General features: G+C 34.5%; 1 protein-coding gene across 1 annotated transcript in view; it reads left to right on the plus strand.

The window, feature by feature from the left end:
* The window catches only part of SCN9A (sodium channel, voltage-gated, type IX, alpha subunit), a 166,177-nt gene extending 155,631 nt beyond the window's left edge, over positions 1-10,546 (plus strand). The window contains exons 25-27 of the mRNA XM_010858941.1: positions 3,490-3,594; positions 5,014-5,284; positions 8,163-10,546. Coding sequence (XP_010857243.1) covers positions 3,490-3,594; positions 5,014-5,284; positions 8,163-9,355 — 1,569 coding nt within the window. The 3' untranslated portion in view covers positions 9,356-10,546. The remainder of the gene's footprint in view (positions 1-3,489; positions 3,595-5,013; positions 5,285-8,162) is intronic.
* Positions 10,547-14,310: the final 3,764 nt, after the last annotated feature.

Here is a 14,310-nt window from a genome sequence, read left to right on the forward strand (position 1 = left end):
TCCACACAGTCAAAGGCTTTGGCATAGTCAAAGCAGAAATAGATGTTTTTCTGGAACTCTCTTGCTTTTTCGATGATCCAGCAGATGTTGGCAATTTGATCTCTGGTTCCTCTGCCTTTTCTAAAACCAGCTTGAACATCTGGAATTTCACAGTTCATGTATTGCTGAAGCCTGGCTTGGAGAATTTTGAGCATTACTTTACTAGCATGTGAGATGAGTGCAATTGTGCGGTAGTTTGAGCGTTCTTTGGCATTGCCTTTCTTTGGGATTGGAATGAAAACTGACCTTTTCCAGTCCTGTGGCCACTGCTGAGTTTTCCAAATTTGAAGACATATTGAGTGCAGTACTTTCACAGCATCATCTTTTAGGATTTGAAATAGCTCAACTGGAATTCCATCACCTCCACTAGCTTTGTTCGTAGTGATGCTTCCTAAGGCCCACTTGACTTCACATTCCAGGATGTCTGACTCTAGGTGAGTGATCACACCATCGTGATTATCTTGGTTGTGAAGATCTTTTTTGTACAGTTCTTCTGTGTACTCTTGCCACTTCTTCTTAATATCTTCTGTTTCTGTTAGGTCCATACCATTTCTGTCCTTTATCAAGCCCATCTGTGCATGAAATGTTCCCTTGGTATCTCTAATTTTCTTGAAGAGATCTCTAGTCTTTCCCATTGTATTGTTTTCCTCTGTTTCTTTGCATTGATTGCTGAGAACGGCTTTCTTATCTCTCCTTGCCATTCTTTGTAACTCTTCGTTCAAATGGGTATATCTTTCCTTTTCTCCTTTGCTTTTTGCTTCTCTTCTTTTCTCAGCTATTTGTAAGGCCTCTTCAGACAGCCATTTTGCTTTTTTGCATTTCTTTTTCCTGGGGATGGTCTTGATCCCTCTCTCCTGTACAGTGTCACAAACCTCTGTCCATAGTTCATCAGGCACTCTATCAGATCTAGTCCCTTAAATCTATTTGTCACTTCCACTGTATAATCATAAGGGATTTGATTTTAACTGCTATGTAATACATCTTTGACATAACATGTAAAGACCAGCCTGACTTACAGAATGTCTGCCACCTAGGTTTTAAAGGGATGCATTTCACAGGGTCTTTATAAGCTATGGTTAATTAAAATTACAACACGAGTTTCTCTACTGGAGTGTTTTGTAATCTCCTCTTAGCTTCATCCCGCTCTTCATTATACTGACAACCAGGGTATCGTCAACGGAAGACAAGACATGTAATTATAAGTTAATAGGCTATGATATTCAACCCTTGGGCTTCCCAGGTGGCACTAATGGTAAAGAGCTCGCCTGCCAGTGTAGGAGACATAAGATGCATGGGTTTGATCCCTTGGTCAGGAAGATCCCCTGGAAGAGGGCATGGCAATCCACTCCAGTATTCTTGCCTGGAGAATCCCATGAAGAGAGGAGCCTGGTGGGCTACAGCACACAGGGTCACAAAGAGTTCGACATGACTGAAGCGACTTAGCATGTACTCACTTTCAACCCTCGTCACCAGACAGTGAAGGGTTTAGGTTTCTCTTGACATTATCTTGAAAGTTCTTTCTTGTACATCAGTAGATCAAATGAATACCAAAGTTACACAAAGACTGCGTATCAATTAGAGGACATGTAAATTAAAACACATAAGACAGAAAGGGAAGACTGGTTTTCATTAGGTATTTGATAGATAAGAAAATTCAATCCAGGAAAACCAAAGGGAAACCATATCCAAATCACCTTTAACTCCAGGACCCTACAAGTAAAGGAAAGATTTCAGAACTATAAATTTCCCCCCCAATTCCTAATTACATGGATTGTGCTAATTTATGCCATAACTTAAAGTTTATATTTCAGATCAATGAGGAATGTGCATGAATCTGTATAAATTGTAGATAATTTTAAGAAATCAACAGAGTTTAAAAGAATAGGCAAAACTTCTAGGTCTCCTGTGTGAGATTTAGACTTCTACAGTGAAGAAAGGATCAAAAACTTTATTTAGATGTTACTTTATTTACTGTTGAATCTTAAATGTTGTATATTCAATTAGAAAGTCCTTCAAGTCAGAAACCCTAGAGTATTGATAATTTTCTCAACATCTAAAACTCTATTATGTATATTGTTTATACCCAATAAAGTGTTTATATTGAAATTCCTTTATTTGGAATTAAAGAGGTAATGAAAGTTTTTTTTAGTAAATAAGTAAATAAATGTACTATGTGTATACCAAATATATTTGTGTGTGTACACTATTTATCAATGTGTTATCATAACATATATAGTATATTCATTTGTATGCTAAAGGAATATGGTATGATAAAATGAATACAAGTGAATACAAAAATATTATTACTTTTTGCCCCTACTATTTATGAGTCAGTATGGCTAATAAGTAAACATTAGCCAACTAATTATTACTTACTTTTGTTTCTTATCACTCTTCCTGATATATTTGTTATTTAACAATGAAATGCCTAATGAGACAAGTAGCAGATAAAATGAGATACCAGCATATCATTTAAAACAAAACAAGTTAGGCTACTAAAAAATAAGTGAGCCAATTATTATTTCACATAATCCGTATATGTTATATATTATGCATATTACATTACATACAGAGAGTCATGTCCCTATGTGTAGGTAATCCTTTAAGATAGATTTGATTTATAGCTACCTTGCACATAATAAGATACATTTCATTTTATTGAAGTGTAATTAACATATAACAATATATTAGCTTCCCAGGTGGTACTAGTGGTAAAGGACCTGCCTGTTAATGCAGGAGACAACAGATGCTGGTTAGAGCCTGGGTTGGGAAGGTTCCCTGAAAGAGGAAATGGCAACCAACTCCAGTTTTCTTGCATGGAAAATCCCACAGACAGAGAAGCCTGGCAGGCTGCAGTCCATAGGGTCGCACAGAGTCAGACACAACTAAATGACTCAGCACACAGCACGTACAATAGAATCATTCAGTACTTGCATACATTGTGAAATGATTACCATAAGACTTTAGTTACATGTGTCACCATCTGTCACCAGAAGTATGCAATACTTTTCAAGAGCCATACTAATCTCTATATGGTTCCAATTTTAATATATGTGCTGCTAAGTCGCTTCAGTCATGTCCGACTCTGTGCAACCCCATGGACAGCAGCCCACAAGGCTCCCCCGTCCCTGGGATTCTCCAGGCAAGAACACTGGAGTGGGTTGCCATTTCCTTCTCCAATGCATGAAAGTGAAAAGTGAAAGTGAAGTCGCTCAGTCGTGTCTGACTCTTAGCGACCCCATGGACTGCAGCCCACCAGGCTCCTCCATCCATGGGATTTTCCAGGCAAGAGTGCTGGAGTGGGGTGCCATTGCCTTCTCCGATATATGTGCTACTGAAGTGAAAACACATTTCATTTCTGTATGAATACATTTTTAACCTGAATAATCACCTGAAGGAATATCTGGAAAATGATTCTGGTTTTAACTAGATTTATTTTTATTTCTTTACCTTGGAGGTCAAGATATCTTTATGACAGAAGAACAGAAGAAATATTATAATGCAATGAAAAAGCTGGGATCCAAGAAACCACAAAAGCCAATACCTCGGCCAGGGGTAAAAAATATTATATTTAGCATGTAAATTTTAAAATTATTTTAATTCATCTTTAATGTATAATTATTTCTTAAACATGAATGTATAATTTTAACATTTTAAAGAAAAGTCCTTATAAAACTGAATATATGTATTTTGAACACTATCACAGCTCTTAATAGTCTTTCATATATTTTCCTTTTCTATAAAAATGAAAAAATAATTATATATGCTTTTACTCTACATTAGCTGTACATCTTACTATTAGTACAAATGTTCTATAGAGAATCAAAATAAAATGTACTTCTGACTGAAATTTGATTATCTTGATGACTCTATGATGTAGTCACAGCATGTAGTGATAGGTGTCTTTAGTCAGGTGAAACCAACCTTGTAGACCTTTGATATTACAACAGACAGAACACCAGGGAAGCAGTCAGACTGGTCATGAATCTAAACTTTATCCTGCCATAAGATCAAAGACCAGAATAGGCTCAGGTGTAAATAGTGAGTCTTAGCAGTTAAATAGTTTGTATTCCTCTAATAGTTAAAATAAATTTAAACGCATTTTATGTATCTCAATTTCTGTTTTGTATAACACTGTAGAGCAAAGTTGTGGCTGAAGACAGAGCATCCTAAAAATGGGAATATGTTTAGTACCAGCTGCCTACATGAGGATTATCCAGCACTTTTTAAATGGACACATGGCCAGGTTTCATCCAGACCTACAGAACCATAATCTATGAATTTAAAGCTCTAGTATTTAATTTTCTCAGTACCCTACTTGATCTTGATAGAGTGTCTTAAAACTTGCTTATGTAACCAATAAAGTGATTTTGAAATTGAGTTTCATGAAAAGCACAGTACTGTTCAGTGAGATTGATAAGAAAAGTGATATGTTAAATATGGATATGTTTGGAAGTATATATTCTATACATGGAAGAGACAGGAAAGTATACATCTCTGATATTATAGCAGTAATACCAGTGTAAGACAATGATGCCAACACATTAGTCAAAATAAGGTGACAAAGTAGAAATTTAGAGATGTCATTTTATTACCTTGAAACACTGTAGGTAATGGAACTGAGATTTTCTTTTTTTTTTGTCTCTGAGAGTTTCTTAGTAAAAAAATTACCTTGTGATCCTGGCAATTCCTGTATGACATACTAGGGTGGATAGACTTAAAAGCAAATGTTAGTTTACAAGGTTAATTGAAGAATTGGTACACTGAAAGTCAACAGCAAGTTGTCATGTACTCTGACTTAGATCTAGCCCATTAATCATATTCCTTAAACAAAGCAAGAGCTTATAACCAAGGATAATTTATGCAAGTTTTGAAGACAGGTACCTTTAAAATTTGTTTTGTTAATGTAATCATTTATGGATACTACTTTGAAAATTTACTGTACAATTTCCTATCATTTTTGTTTCTTTGCAGAACAAATTCCAAGGATGTATCTTTGACCTAGTAACAAACCAAGCTTTTGATATAGCCATCATGGTTCTGATCTGCCTCAACATGGTAACCATGATGGTGGAAAAAGAGGGACAAAGTGACTACGTGACTGAAGTTTTAAATTGGATCAATGTGGTTTTTATTATCCTGTTCTCTGGAGAATGCGTGCTGAAACTGATCTCCCTCAGATGCTACTACTTCACTGTAGGCTGGAACATCTTTGATTTTGTGGTTGTAATTCTCTCCATTGTAGGTAAGACCATTTATTAATCAGATTTTAATTCTGAGTCAAACTAAACATCACACGTATTCAGAGAAGTTTCTGAATTCATGACTATAAACCTACTTTTGAGTAACACTGAAAAAAAATGAAGTAACCTTTAAAGCAAAACTAAACAAAAACATCTGCGTCAGAATTCCTAGGTTCACGTTATGAACCTGAAGGATACATTTTCTATTTGTTGGAAGCACATAATACCCCTTGATGTTTGACTTCCAGGATACCCTTCACAAACGTAGCAAGTGTGCCAGTAGATAGATGTGTCTTAGACCAATGTAAACTGGCAATGTAAATCTAAATGTAGAATCTGAAATCATTTCTAGTTTTTGCATATATGAGAACTATCCCTTGATTAGTGATAATATAACTAGCCAGAATATTGGTGATTGAAAATTCTCCCTGAAATCAAAGTGAAGTTAAGGTATGAAGAAATGCCAGCTTCATTTCTTACAGCTTCATACTTGTCAAGTCTGTAATCATTTTCAGCCAACCACAGTCATGTCTGTGAATCACAATATTTGATTTTATACTTCCTCTTGTTTCATTCCCATAGCTGTTTTCCTGTCATCTTGTTTTTCATTATTTGTACATGCCTTTCCCAGTAGTTTAGGTTTGAATTTATTTTTATAATTATAAATTTTAGACAGAAGAGATTGTGGAGATTATTTAATACAAACTCACTTAGAGATGCTGAAACAAGGAGACTCAGAAAGGTTGAAAGTACTATAATCTAAAACTGCTATATTGAGTACTGCAACTTAGAATAGGCATTCAAAATCAATTTTTGGAAAAAATAAAAGAAAAATTAAAATTTAGGTAGGAATCACACATTAACAGCAAGCAGAAGAGAGGAAGCATTCCACTTAACTTAGGAAGAAGAAAGGAATATCCCTCTATCACTTCGCTTTGTAACAGTGTTGGCTGATCCAATTAGATCAGAAAACGGAGAGGTACATATATTTAAACAATGGAGCAAATGATCAGTTTCACATCTTACTGTGGTACTCTAAAAATGCAAGAGAATCAACCAATAAAATGGATTCAATTAAAGTTCAGAAGGTACAGATTTTAAATTGCATGAACCATGAACCAATGTTAATAATTGTTTATGTGGACCAAAAGATTAGAAAATATATCTAAGGAAATCTGATTCATGATTCCAATAAAAATAAAGGAAAATACCTAGAAATAACTGTAATAAGAAATGTATAAGACTTCTATGAGGAAAACTAACAGAAACAAAAGAAAGTTTAAATACTAAATCCAGTGTTACCCCAATGAGAATATGAGTGGGATAATAAATTGGCAACATAAATCTAAATGATTCTAAAATTCATCTGGAAGAAAAATTAGAGTAATGAGGGGTGACTTACATTGCCAGATATTAAAGATTGTTTTTACGTTGATGAAGTAATAGATTCAAATAAATAATCCTAATTTAAGCTTCAATATATGGAGAATTACTAAATTACTCAGTTAAAAGATCTCATGGATCAAGATTAATGGATGTGTAAAATTGTATTCTAGTAGAAATAGATTTATAACCATGAGCTTAAATAGCCCTTTCTATTCATGACAAACAACTCCCTTGAGACAAAATAATAGATATGACCACATAAAAATCAAAATATTTATTCTATGGAGGAAGAATCACTACCGCCACCAAATTAAAAGAAAAAATAGTTGAAAAACATGTTAAAAACAAGGAAATTGTTAATGTAACATTTATGGCTAACAAAGGATTAGTACTTGTGAACACATGTACACCCGTGGCGGATTCATGTTGATGTATGGCAAAACCAGTACAATATTGTAAAGTAATTAGCCTCCATTTAAAATAAATAAATTTTTAAAAAAAAGGAACCACACACAAAAAAAATATTCCTCATAAATCAATAAGAAGTAAATCTCCCAACAGAAAAATATCCAAAAACTAGACTAGGCCAAAAGGAGAAAGTTGAAAATAGTCAACAAGCATACAAAATGTCCAATAAATTAAGAAAATGTGGATTATTTTTCCCCAAAAAAATGCCACAATACTGAGATATTTCAAACATCACAGAGATATTTTTGATAAAATTACAAAGAAGAAAACAGCACCAGTGAGCATATGAAGTGGGAGCACTTTCATAGACTATCATTATAAAAGTTAGTTTCTACAAACTTTTTGGAGGTAGATTTGCAATATATAACAAAGATTTAAATCACTGTTTCACCTACCTTCTATTATTATCAAAAAATGCTCATGCAAAAAATATACCTGCTTAGATATTCATTTCAATCAAAACAATTGGAAACAGCATAAAATTCTTCAAAATATGGTGACTTTGACACAACATTATACAACTATAGGGAATTGTTCTGTTGTCATTTAAATGGAAATACCTCCATAACATATGATGAAATAACTAAAACAGATGACCAAAAAACCCTTCTATTATCATGCTTACATTTGTATATGTTTGTGTGCTTGCATAGAAAAATGGAGTGATCCTAAACAAAATACTAACAGCAGTTAATGGTTGGTTGATATTTCAGGTGATTTATATTTTCTTTTTAGCATTTTACTATGTGACTTTAATTTTTCTACCCTTACAAATTAAAAAACTGTGCATGAAAAAATATAAGGTTCACAAACCTACTAAAGTAGAAAAAAAAGTCATAGTGGTTAAGGCTAGCCATTTTACTGTGGGATTGCTCAGTCCTTGGATTGTTATAATATTGTCTTCAATATAAAATGAAAATCCTGAAATCACAAGAGATAAAATGGCACATAAAACTATTTAGAGTCATAATTTTCTGTAGCATAGATATTTAAATATTTACCATTTACTCCTCCACTCTTCACCAGGTATGTTTCTGGCAGATTTGATAGAAAGGTATTTTGTGTCCCCTACCCTATTCCGGGTGATCCGTCTTGCCAGGATTGGCCGAATCCTGCGTCTGATCAAAGGGGCCAAGGGGATCCGCACGCTGCTCTTTGCCTTGATGATGTCCCTTCCTGCGCTGTTTAACATCGGCCTCCTGCTCTTCCTGGTCATGTTCATCTATGCCATCTTTGGAATGTCCAACTTCGCCTATGTTAAAAAGGAAGCTGGAATTAATGACATGTTCAACTTTGAGACCTTCGCCAACAGCATGATCTGCCTGTTCCAGATTACCACCTCTGCTGGCTGGGATGGATTGCTGGCACCTATCCTCAACAGTAAACCACCGGACTGTGACCCCAAAAAAGTTCATCCTGGAAGCTCAGTTGAAGGAGACTGTGGGAACCCATCTGTCGGGATATTCTATTTTGTCAGTTACATCATCATATCATTTCTGGTCGTGGTGAACATGTACATTGCTGTCATCCTGGAGAACTTCAGTGTTGCTACTGAAGAAAGTACTGAGCCCCTGAGTGAGGACGATTTTGAGATGTTCTATGAGGTTTGGGAGAAGTTTGATCCAGACGCGACCCAATTTATAGAATATAGCAAACTCTCTGATTTTGCAGCTGCCCTGGATCCTCCTCTTCTCATAGCAAAACCAAACAAAGTCCAGCTCATTGCCATGGACCTGCCCATGGTCAGTGGGGACAGGATCCACTGCCTTGACATCTTATTTGCCTTTACAAAGCGTGTTTTGGGGGAAGGTGGAGAGATGGACTCTCTTCGTTCACAGATGGAAGAAAGGTTCATGTCTGCAAATCCCTCTAAGGTGTCTTATGAGCCCATCACAACTACACTAAAAAGAAAGCAAGAGGATGTGTCTGCTACAGTCATTCAGCGTGCTTACAGACGTTACCGCTTACGGCAAAATGTCAAAAATATATCAAGTATATACATCAAAGATGCTGACAGAGATGATGATTTGCCCAATAAAGAAGATATGGTTTTTGATAATGTTAATGAGAACTCAAGTCCAGAAAAAACAGATGCAACTCCATCCACTGTCTCCCCACCTTCTTATGATAGTGTAACAAAACCAGACAGAGAGAAATATGAAAAAGACAAAACAGAAAAGGAAGACAAAGGGAAAGATGGCAAGGAAGGCAAAAAATAGAGCTTCATTTTTTGATATATTGTTTACAGCCTGTGAAGGTGATATATTTGTGTTAATAAGACTCTTTTGAGGAGGTCTATGCCAAATCTCTTTTTATCAATTTATTCTCAAAGTCAGTGCATTTGCTAGCTCTGATTCTCTGACATAGGTGGGCAGCATTAGCAGATGGCTATTTTTACATTGGTAAATGTATCTCTAAGAATTGTTAAGAGTGAGTGTACAGGAATTATTGATTACAGCAAACAGAGGTGATTTAATTTTATTTACTTTTAATAAATCAGAAAAACTTGTAGAAAATATTCACATCTGCCTTGTCATCTTTTCACAGGATTGTAAACATTCATGTTTCCCATGCATGTAGGCATGTGTGGGTGCACACACACGCCAATACCTAACATTTGGATATCTACAAAAGTATTTTGCCTTGACTTTTCAATGTAGTGCTCTGATAGAAGGCACCAGTAATGAATGTTCAGTTAAAACATCTTGTTATCTTGTTATTAGGGGGCAAGACTCTTTTATCCATGTCCAAAGGTCATTCTATATTTTGAGGTGCTTAAATTTATCCATGTTACATGAAAACCAATTTATATGTGCCCACTAAATGCCATGTGACATGTAGGCTGGTCAGTTCTACCAATGCTTTTTGTTTATCATGATGCATATACTGATTAGGATAAGAGTTACCTTTAGAATATTGTGCTTCATGGGCTGCCTTTTTCTATATCTTTGTTTGTTCATTCAGTAATCATGAAACATGAAAAATTATTTTAAGTACATATCACATTCCTTGAAAGAAAAAAATGAACATGATTGAGAAAATAAGCAACTAAAGAAAGCTTTATCCATTTTAATTTATATACTGTAATGCCGGACTGTGCTGCTCCAAAAATACCAACAACGACCCAACTCTTATCATTTCTGTCACAGTTTTCTGCTTTCTCATGCAGTATTGTTGAATCATTCTTCAGCACTGAGCAAAGCTGATACTGTCTTCAGTGGAGTGCTTCCAGATATGCAGAAAGATATTTGATATCATGGTACATGTTTGAGCAGAATGACTTGGGCACAGTATTTAGTATTTCACCTGCATAATATCCTGAATGTGTATGGCAAGCTTTCAAGTCGTACTACATGGCAGGCTTTCAACACAAACTTGTGTGTAGTAAGAATGAAATAGCATTCAACCAAGATTCTTGCCAACTTGCTTGCCTGATTGGTTCTAGTAATCCACTTGAACCTTTGTTCTTTCATCTACAAAATGAGAAGGATGTCACTTTCTCCTTAAAATTCTATGACTATGAGATATATTATGTATCCATCAATAATGTACCCTGAGCTTAAAGTTTACCAAGCACACATTCATTTTGCTTCTGCTGTTGTTCTTCTATCAAGGATTATATCTCTAGTTTAGAAAAAAAACTTGTTAATACTGGCTTGAAAAGAAATAGCCATAATGCATTTTTTATGAGTTTATTCCAGGAACGTGAGATCATTCTTCTATCGAGTTATTCATATTCATGAGTTACAAAAGTGGAAAGTAATTTTATTTAGAAGATTTTGTGGGAGGTTTCAAAACAAATATATACAACAATATTTCATTCATTTGCTTTCCTCAATGAAAAAAGAACATAAACTGTATTTCTATATTAAGTGCTTAAAACATTTTCGTTGTCGTTCTTTTGGCTAGTTAAAAATAAAGGAGATTTAAGCATACCCATAGAGATGAAGAAGTACAGATAGAGGATGAAAGGCAAAGGGCAAAAAAAAAAAACACAGAAATGAGAAAGACAGACAAAAACAAAGAAAGTGACATCTCCACAGAACTTCCTACCTAGAATATTTCTAAAGTATGATGTGTTTTACAGCATTAGTGAAGGAGATTATCACATCTAGACATTTGTCCTAAAGCATGAATGAAATTAAACCTAGGGCCAAAGATTCTTTACCAATCATTCATCTTACATTATTTGGGCCTCTTTTTTATTTACTATATAAGATACCATGCAGTGTTTTCCTAGACTATATAGAGCATTGTATCACCTCCCTGCTAAGTCTGTTGAAAATAGGTTTTGACCAGTTTAGAGAACCATGCAAAGTATATTACCTTTGTAAGATTTTTTAATACACAAAATTAAGAAATTAATACTACCTTAAATGTGAAGTTTATCCTCATCATTTTAAATCCATATAACTGTACTTTGCGTATTTATAAAATATAGTGGGAAAAGATGTGGGAAGGTTTATGTGTGATTTACTATTCATGTTTTTACATTGCCTGATTTTTATGTGAAAAAAAATATTAGCAACTTGTTCCTCAACACAATTTATTCTAAACATTTCAAAAAAAGAATTACAAAGTTGCACTTCCATTTCATGCTGAACTATAATTTTTTAATGTAACATGGTTAAGTTTTTTTATATATATGTTTTCCCAGGAATGTCTAATTGTAACTTTTTATCAATTAATAACAATATTTTGGAACCAAGTGCTCATTTAATATATTACAAGCTTGAAGGGAAGTTAGACTTCTCTTTTCATACAGATTACTGTTTGGTACTAATAATAAGATACCATTCTCAGCACTGTCTTGCTAATATTTAAGTCACACTATCATTGAACACATTTAATCTAATGATATAAAATGATAGTTACACTGTACAATTTAAATTGGAATAAAGTGGCAGGGAACAGATTTGAACACAAATCCATTCATCCAATGGAGATAAACATGGGAGAATCTCATTTTATCTTTTTGACTGTTACGTAGTTTGCAAAAGATGTAAGTAACTTGTTGGCTGTTTCTAAATGCTAACTGATGAAAACTTCAACTCTAAATATTTGTTCAGCATGATTTTATAGAATTTTGATAGCTTTATTCAAAAGTTAAGAGGAAATGCATATGTAAATAAAGCAGTTCTAAATAGCAATTTCAGAGAAATGTTAATGGGAATGATGAAAGTGGGCCAGCTAAATTAGAATGGCCAAGTAACTGGCTTGGGCTTAGGACCTATGTATAGAGGCCACCAATTTCTTTTAATAACTGTGGTTTGTTATGTTATATTCTTGAGGAAAATAATTGAGTTGCTTCATAAAAATAAAGGAATAGCCATGAATATAATAATGCTGTTTACATAGAATTCTTTATAAATTTCATACATATATGAATGCTCAAAATGTTTGAGTTTGTCATAAATTATATTGTAGTTATACTTGAGACCTGCACATTGTAATAGAATCTAAAAATAAAAGTCATCAAAAAATAAAATCATGTTTGCATGTATTTTCTGTTTTTGTGAGAATAACCTTTAACATTACACCATAACCCAGGCAAAAGGAGCTGCAGAGTACATAGTTAAAATCTCTTTCAAGGGAGGGAAAGGTTGCGTACTGATTAGAGTGGAGGGGACCTTTGCTGCAACAGAATTTGATGCACGTGGGGTGAAACACATGACTAGTTGAGAGCTGTAAACAAGCAACAGGGGAAACATGCTGTACTTTCTGTCTATTATTCTGAAGGTTGTGTAATTGGATACCCATATTGACAATCTGTCCCAGAAGAAAAAGCCAGTTTTAAGAGATTTAGGAAGCTTGTGTCATGTCTGTATCATGTGCTTTAGCTTGACCCTCAAATTTATTTTTCATAAGCAATTTAAATGCAAAAAAGCCATGGATGAAACTATAGGTAGTAAGTATATAGAAAAGATTCAGAGCTTATTAACAGTTTTGAAAACCTAGTAGCATTGAGGAAAAATTATTCCTCTTCCAGATGAAATATTTGCTAGCATGTTCTAGTTTCCATTGTATTTTGTGCAAGACAATATGACTTGTATTTTGTTAATTTCCACTCAGTGACTAGCAACACCTTGGGATATCTCTATGGGCCTACAAGAATAAGAAAATCAAAAACAAACCATGTTGCTAAGTGAAAGAAACCATTCTGAAAAAGCTATGTATTGTACAAACTAGCAGGTGGCACCAATGGAAATATTTCAACCCAGGCAGAATGTACTTAGAGAACCTTAGAGACCTTAGAGAAATTTAAATAGAATTGATTTTCACTGCATAAACCCCAGGGAAAATTGAAAAGAGAACTACTGGAGAAATTTTCTATAATTTATTGAAGGGAAAGAATGCAACTCAAAGTCTGAGAAAGACTGTTAATAAATTGAGACTACAGAAAAGAGACATTTTCCAACCTTCTGGCAAAGCCACCCAAACCCCATCTACTTTTGGTCTTCCTGCAGAGTTTTAGAACTGCCAACACTCACTTTCGTGAAAGACAAACATGATGATGACATCTGAATGTAAATATCAGAGTGTAATATTATATTGATTTATCATTCATTATAAATCATCTATTTGTTAAATCCTATTTTACTATTTCTTCTATAACCTATGTTATAGACTATTTTCTTTCATGATACTTTGAAAGACAGTATCTGGATGCTCCACTCTCAAAAGCTTCATAATTCTGGGCATAACTTAAAAATAGTGACTGGAGGTTGTGCAGATTCTTTTACTGCACGTCTGCCAGTCCCTGTTTTCTAGCTTAGTTCAAGTCAAAGGGCTTTGTTTTCCTATGGAAGCACTGACCTCCTTAGACCAAGCTCATCATGTCTCTTGTAGCTCTTGGCATGAGAGTTAAGTGAAGTTTTAACTTTATTTCAGTGAAAATGATTAAATTATGCTTGCTCACATTCACTTCTTACCTGCAGTTATTCTTCAGATTTCTCATGTAGGCTGTGGTTTAGTATCATGAAGCTAAAGTAGATCGTTTATTTCTTTTCTTCTCCCTGCCTACCTCCCAGATCCCTTTCTGCCTATAACCTGGCTCTTAAGTGGTACTCTGGCTGTGGTTTGTAGGAGGCAGACCCATTACCTCTCAAATAAATGGACAATGTGTGATTCCTTAGAGAGAAACATCTTTTCCTTTACTTACAAGTATCAGAAC

Source organism: Bison bison, unplaced genomic scaffold, assembly GCF_000754665.1.
Source record: "Bison bison bison isolate TAMUID 2011002044 unplaced genomic scaffold, Bison_UMD1.0 scf7180017864452, whole genome shotgun sequence".
Taxonomy (NCBI): domain Eukaryota; kingdom Metazoa; phylum Chordata; class Mammalia; order Artiodactyla; family Bovidae; genus Bison; species Bison bison.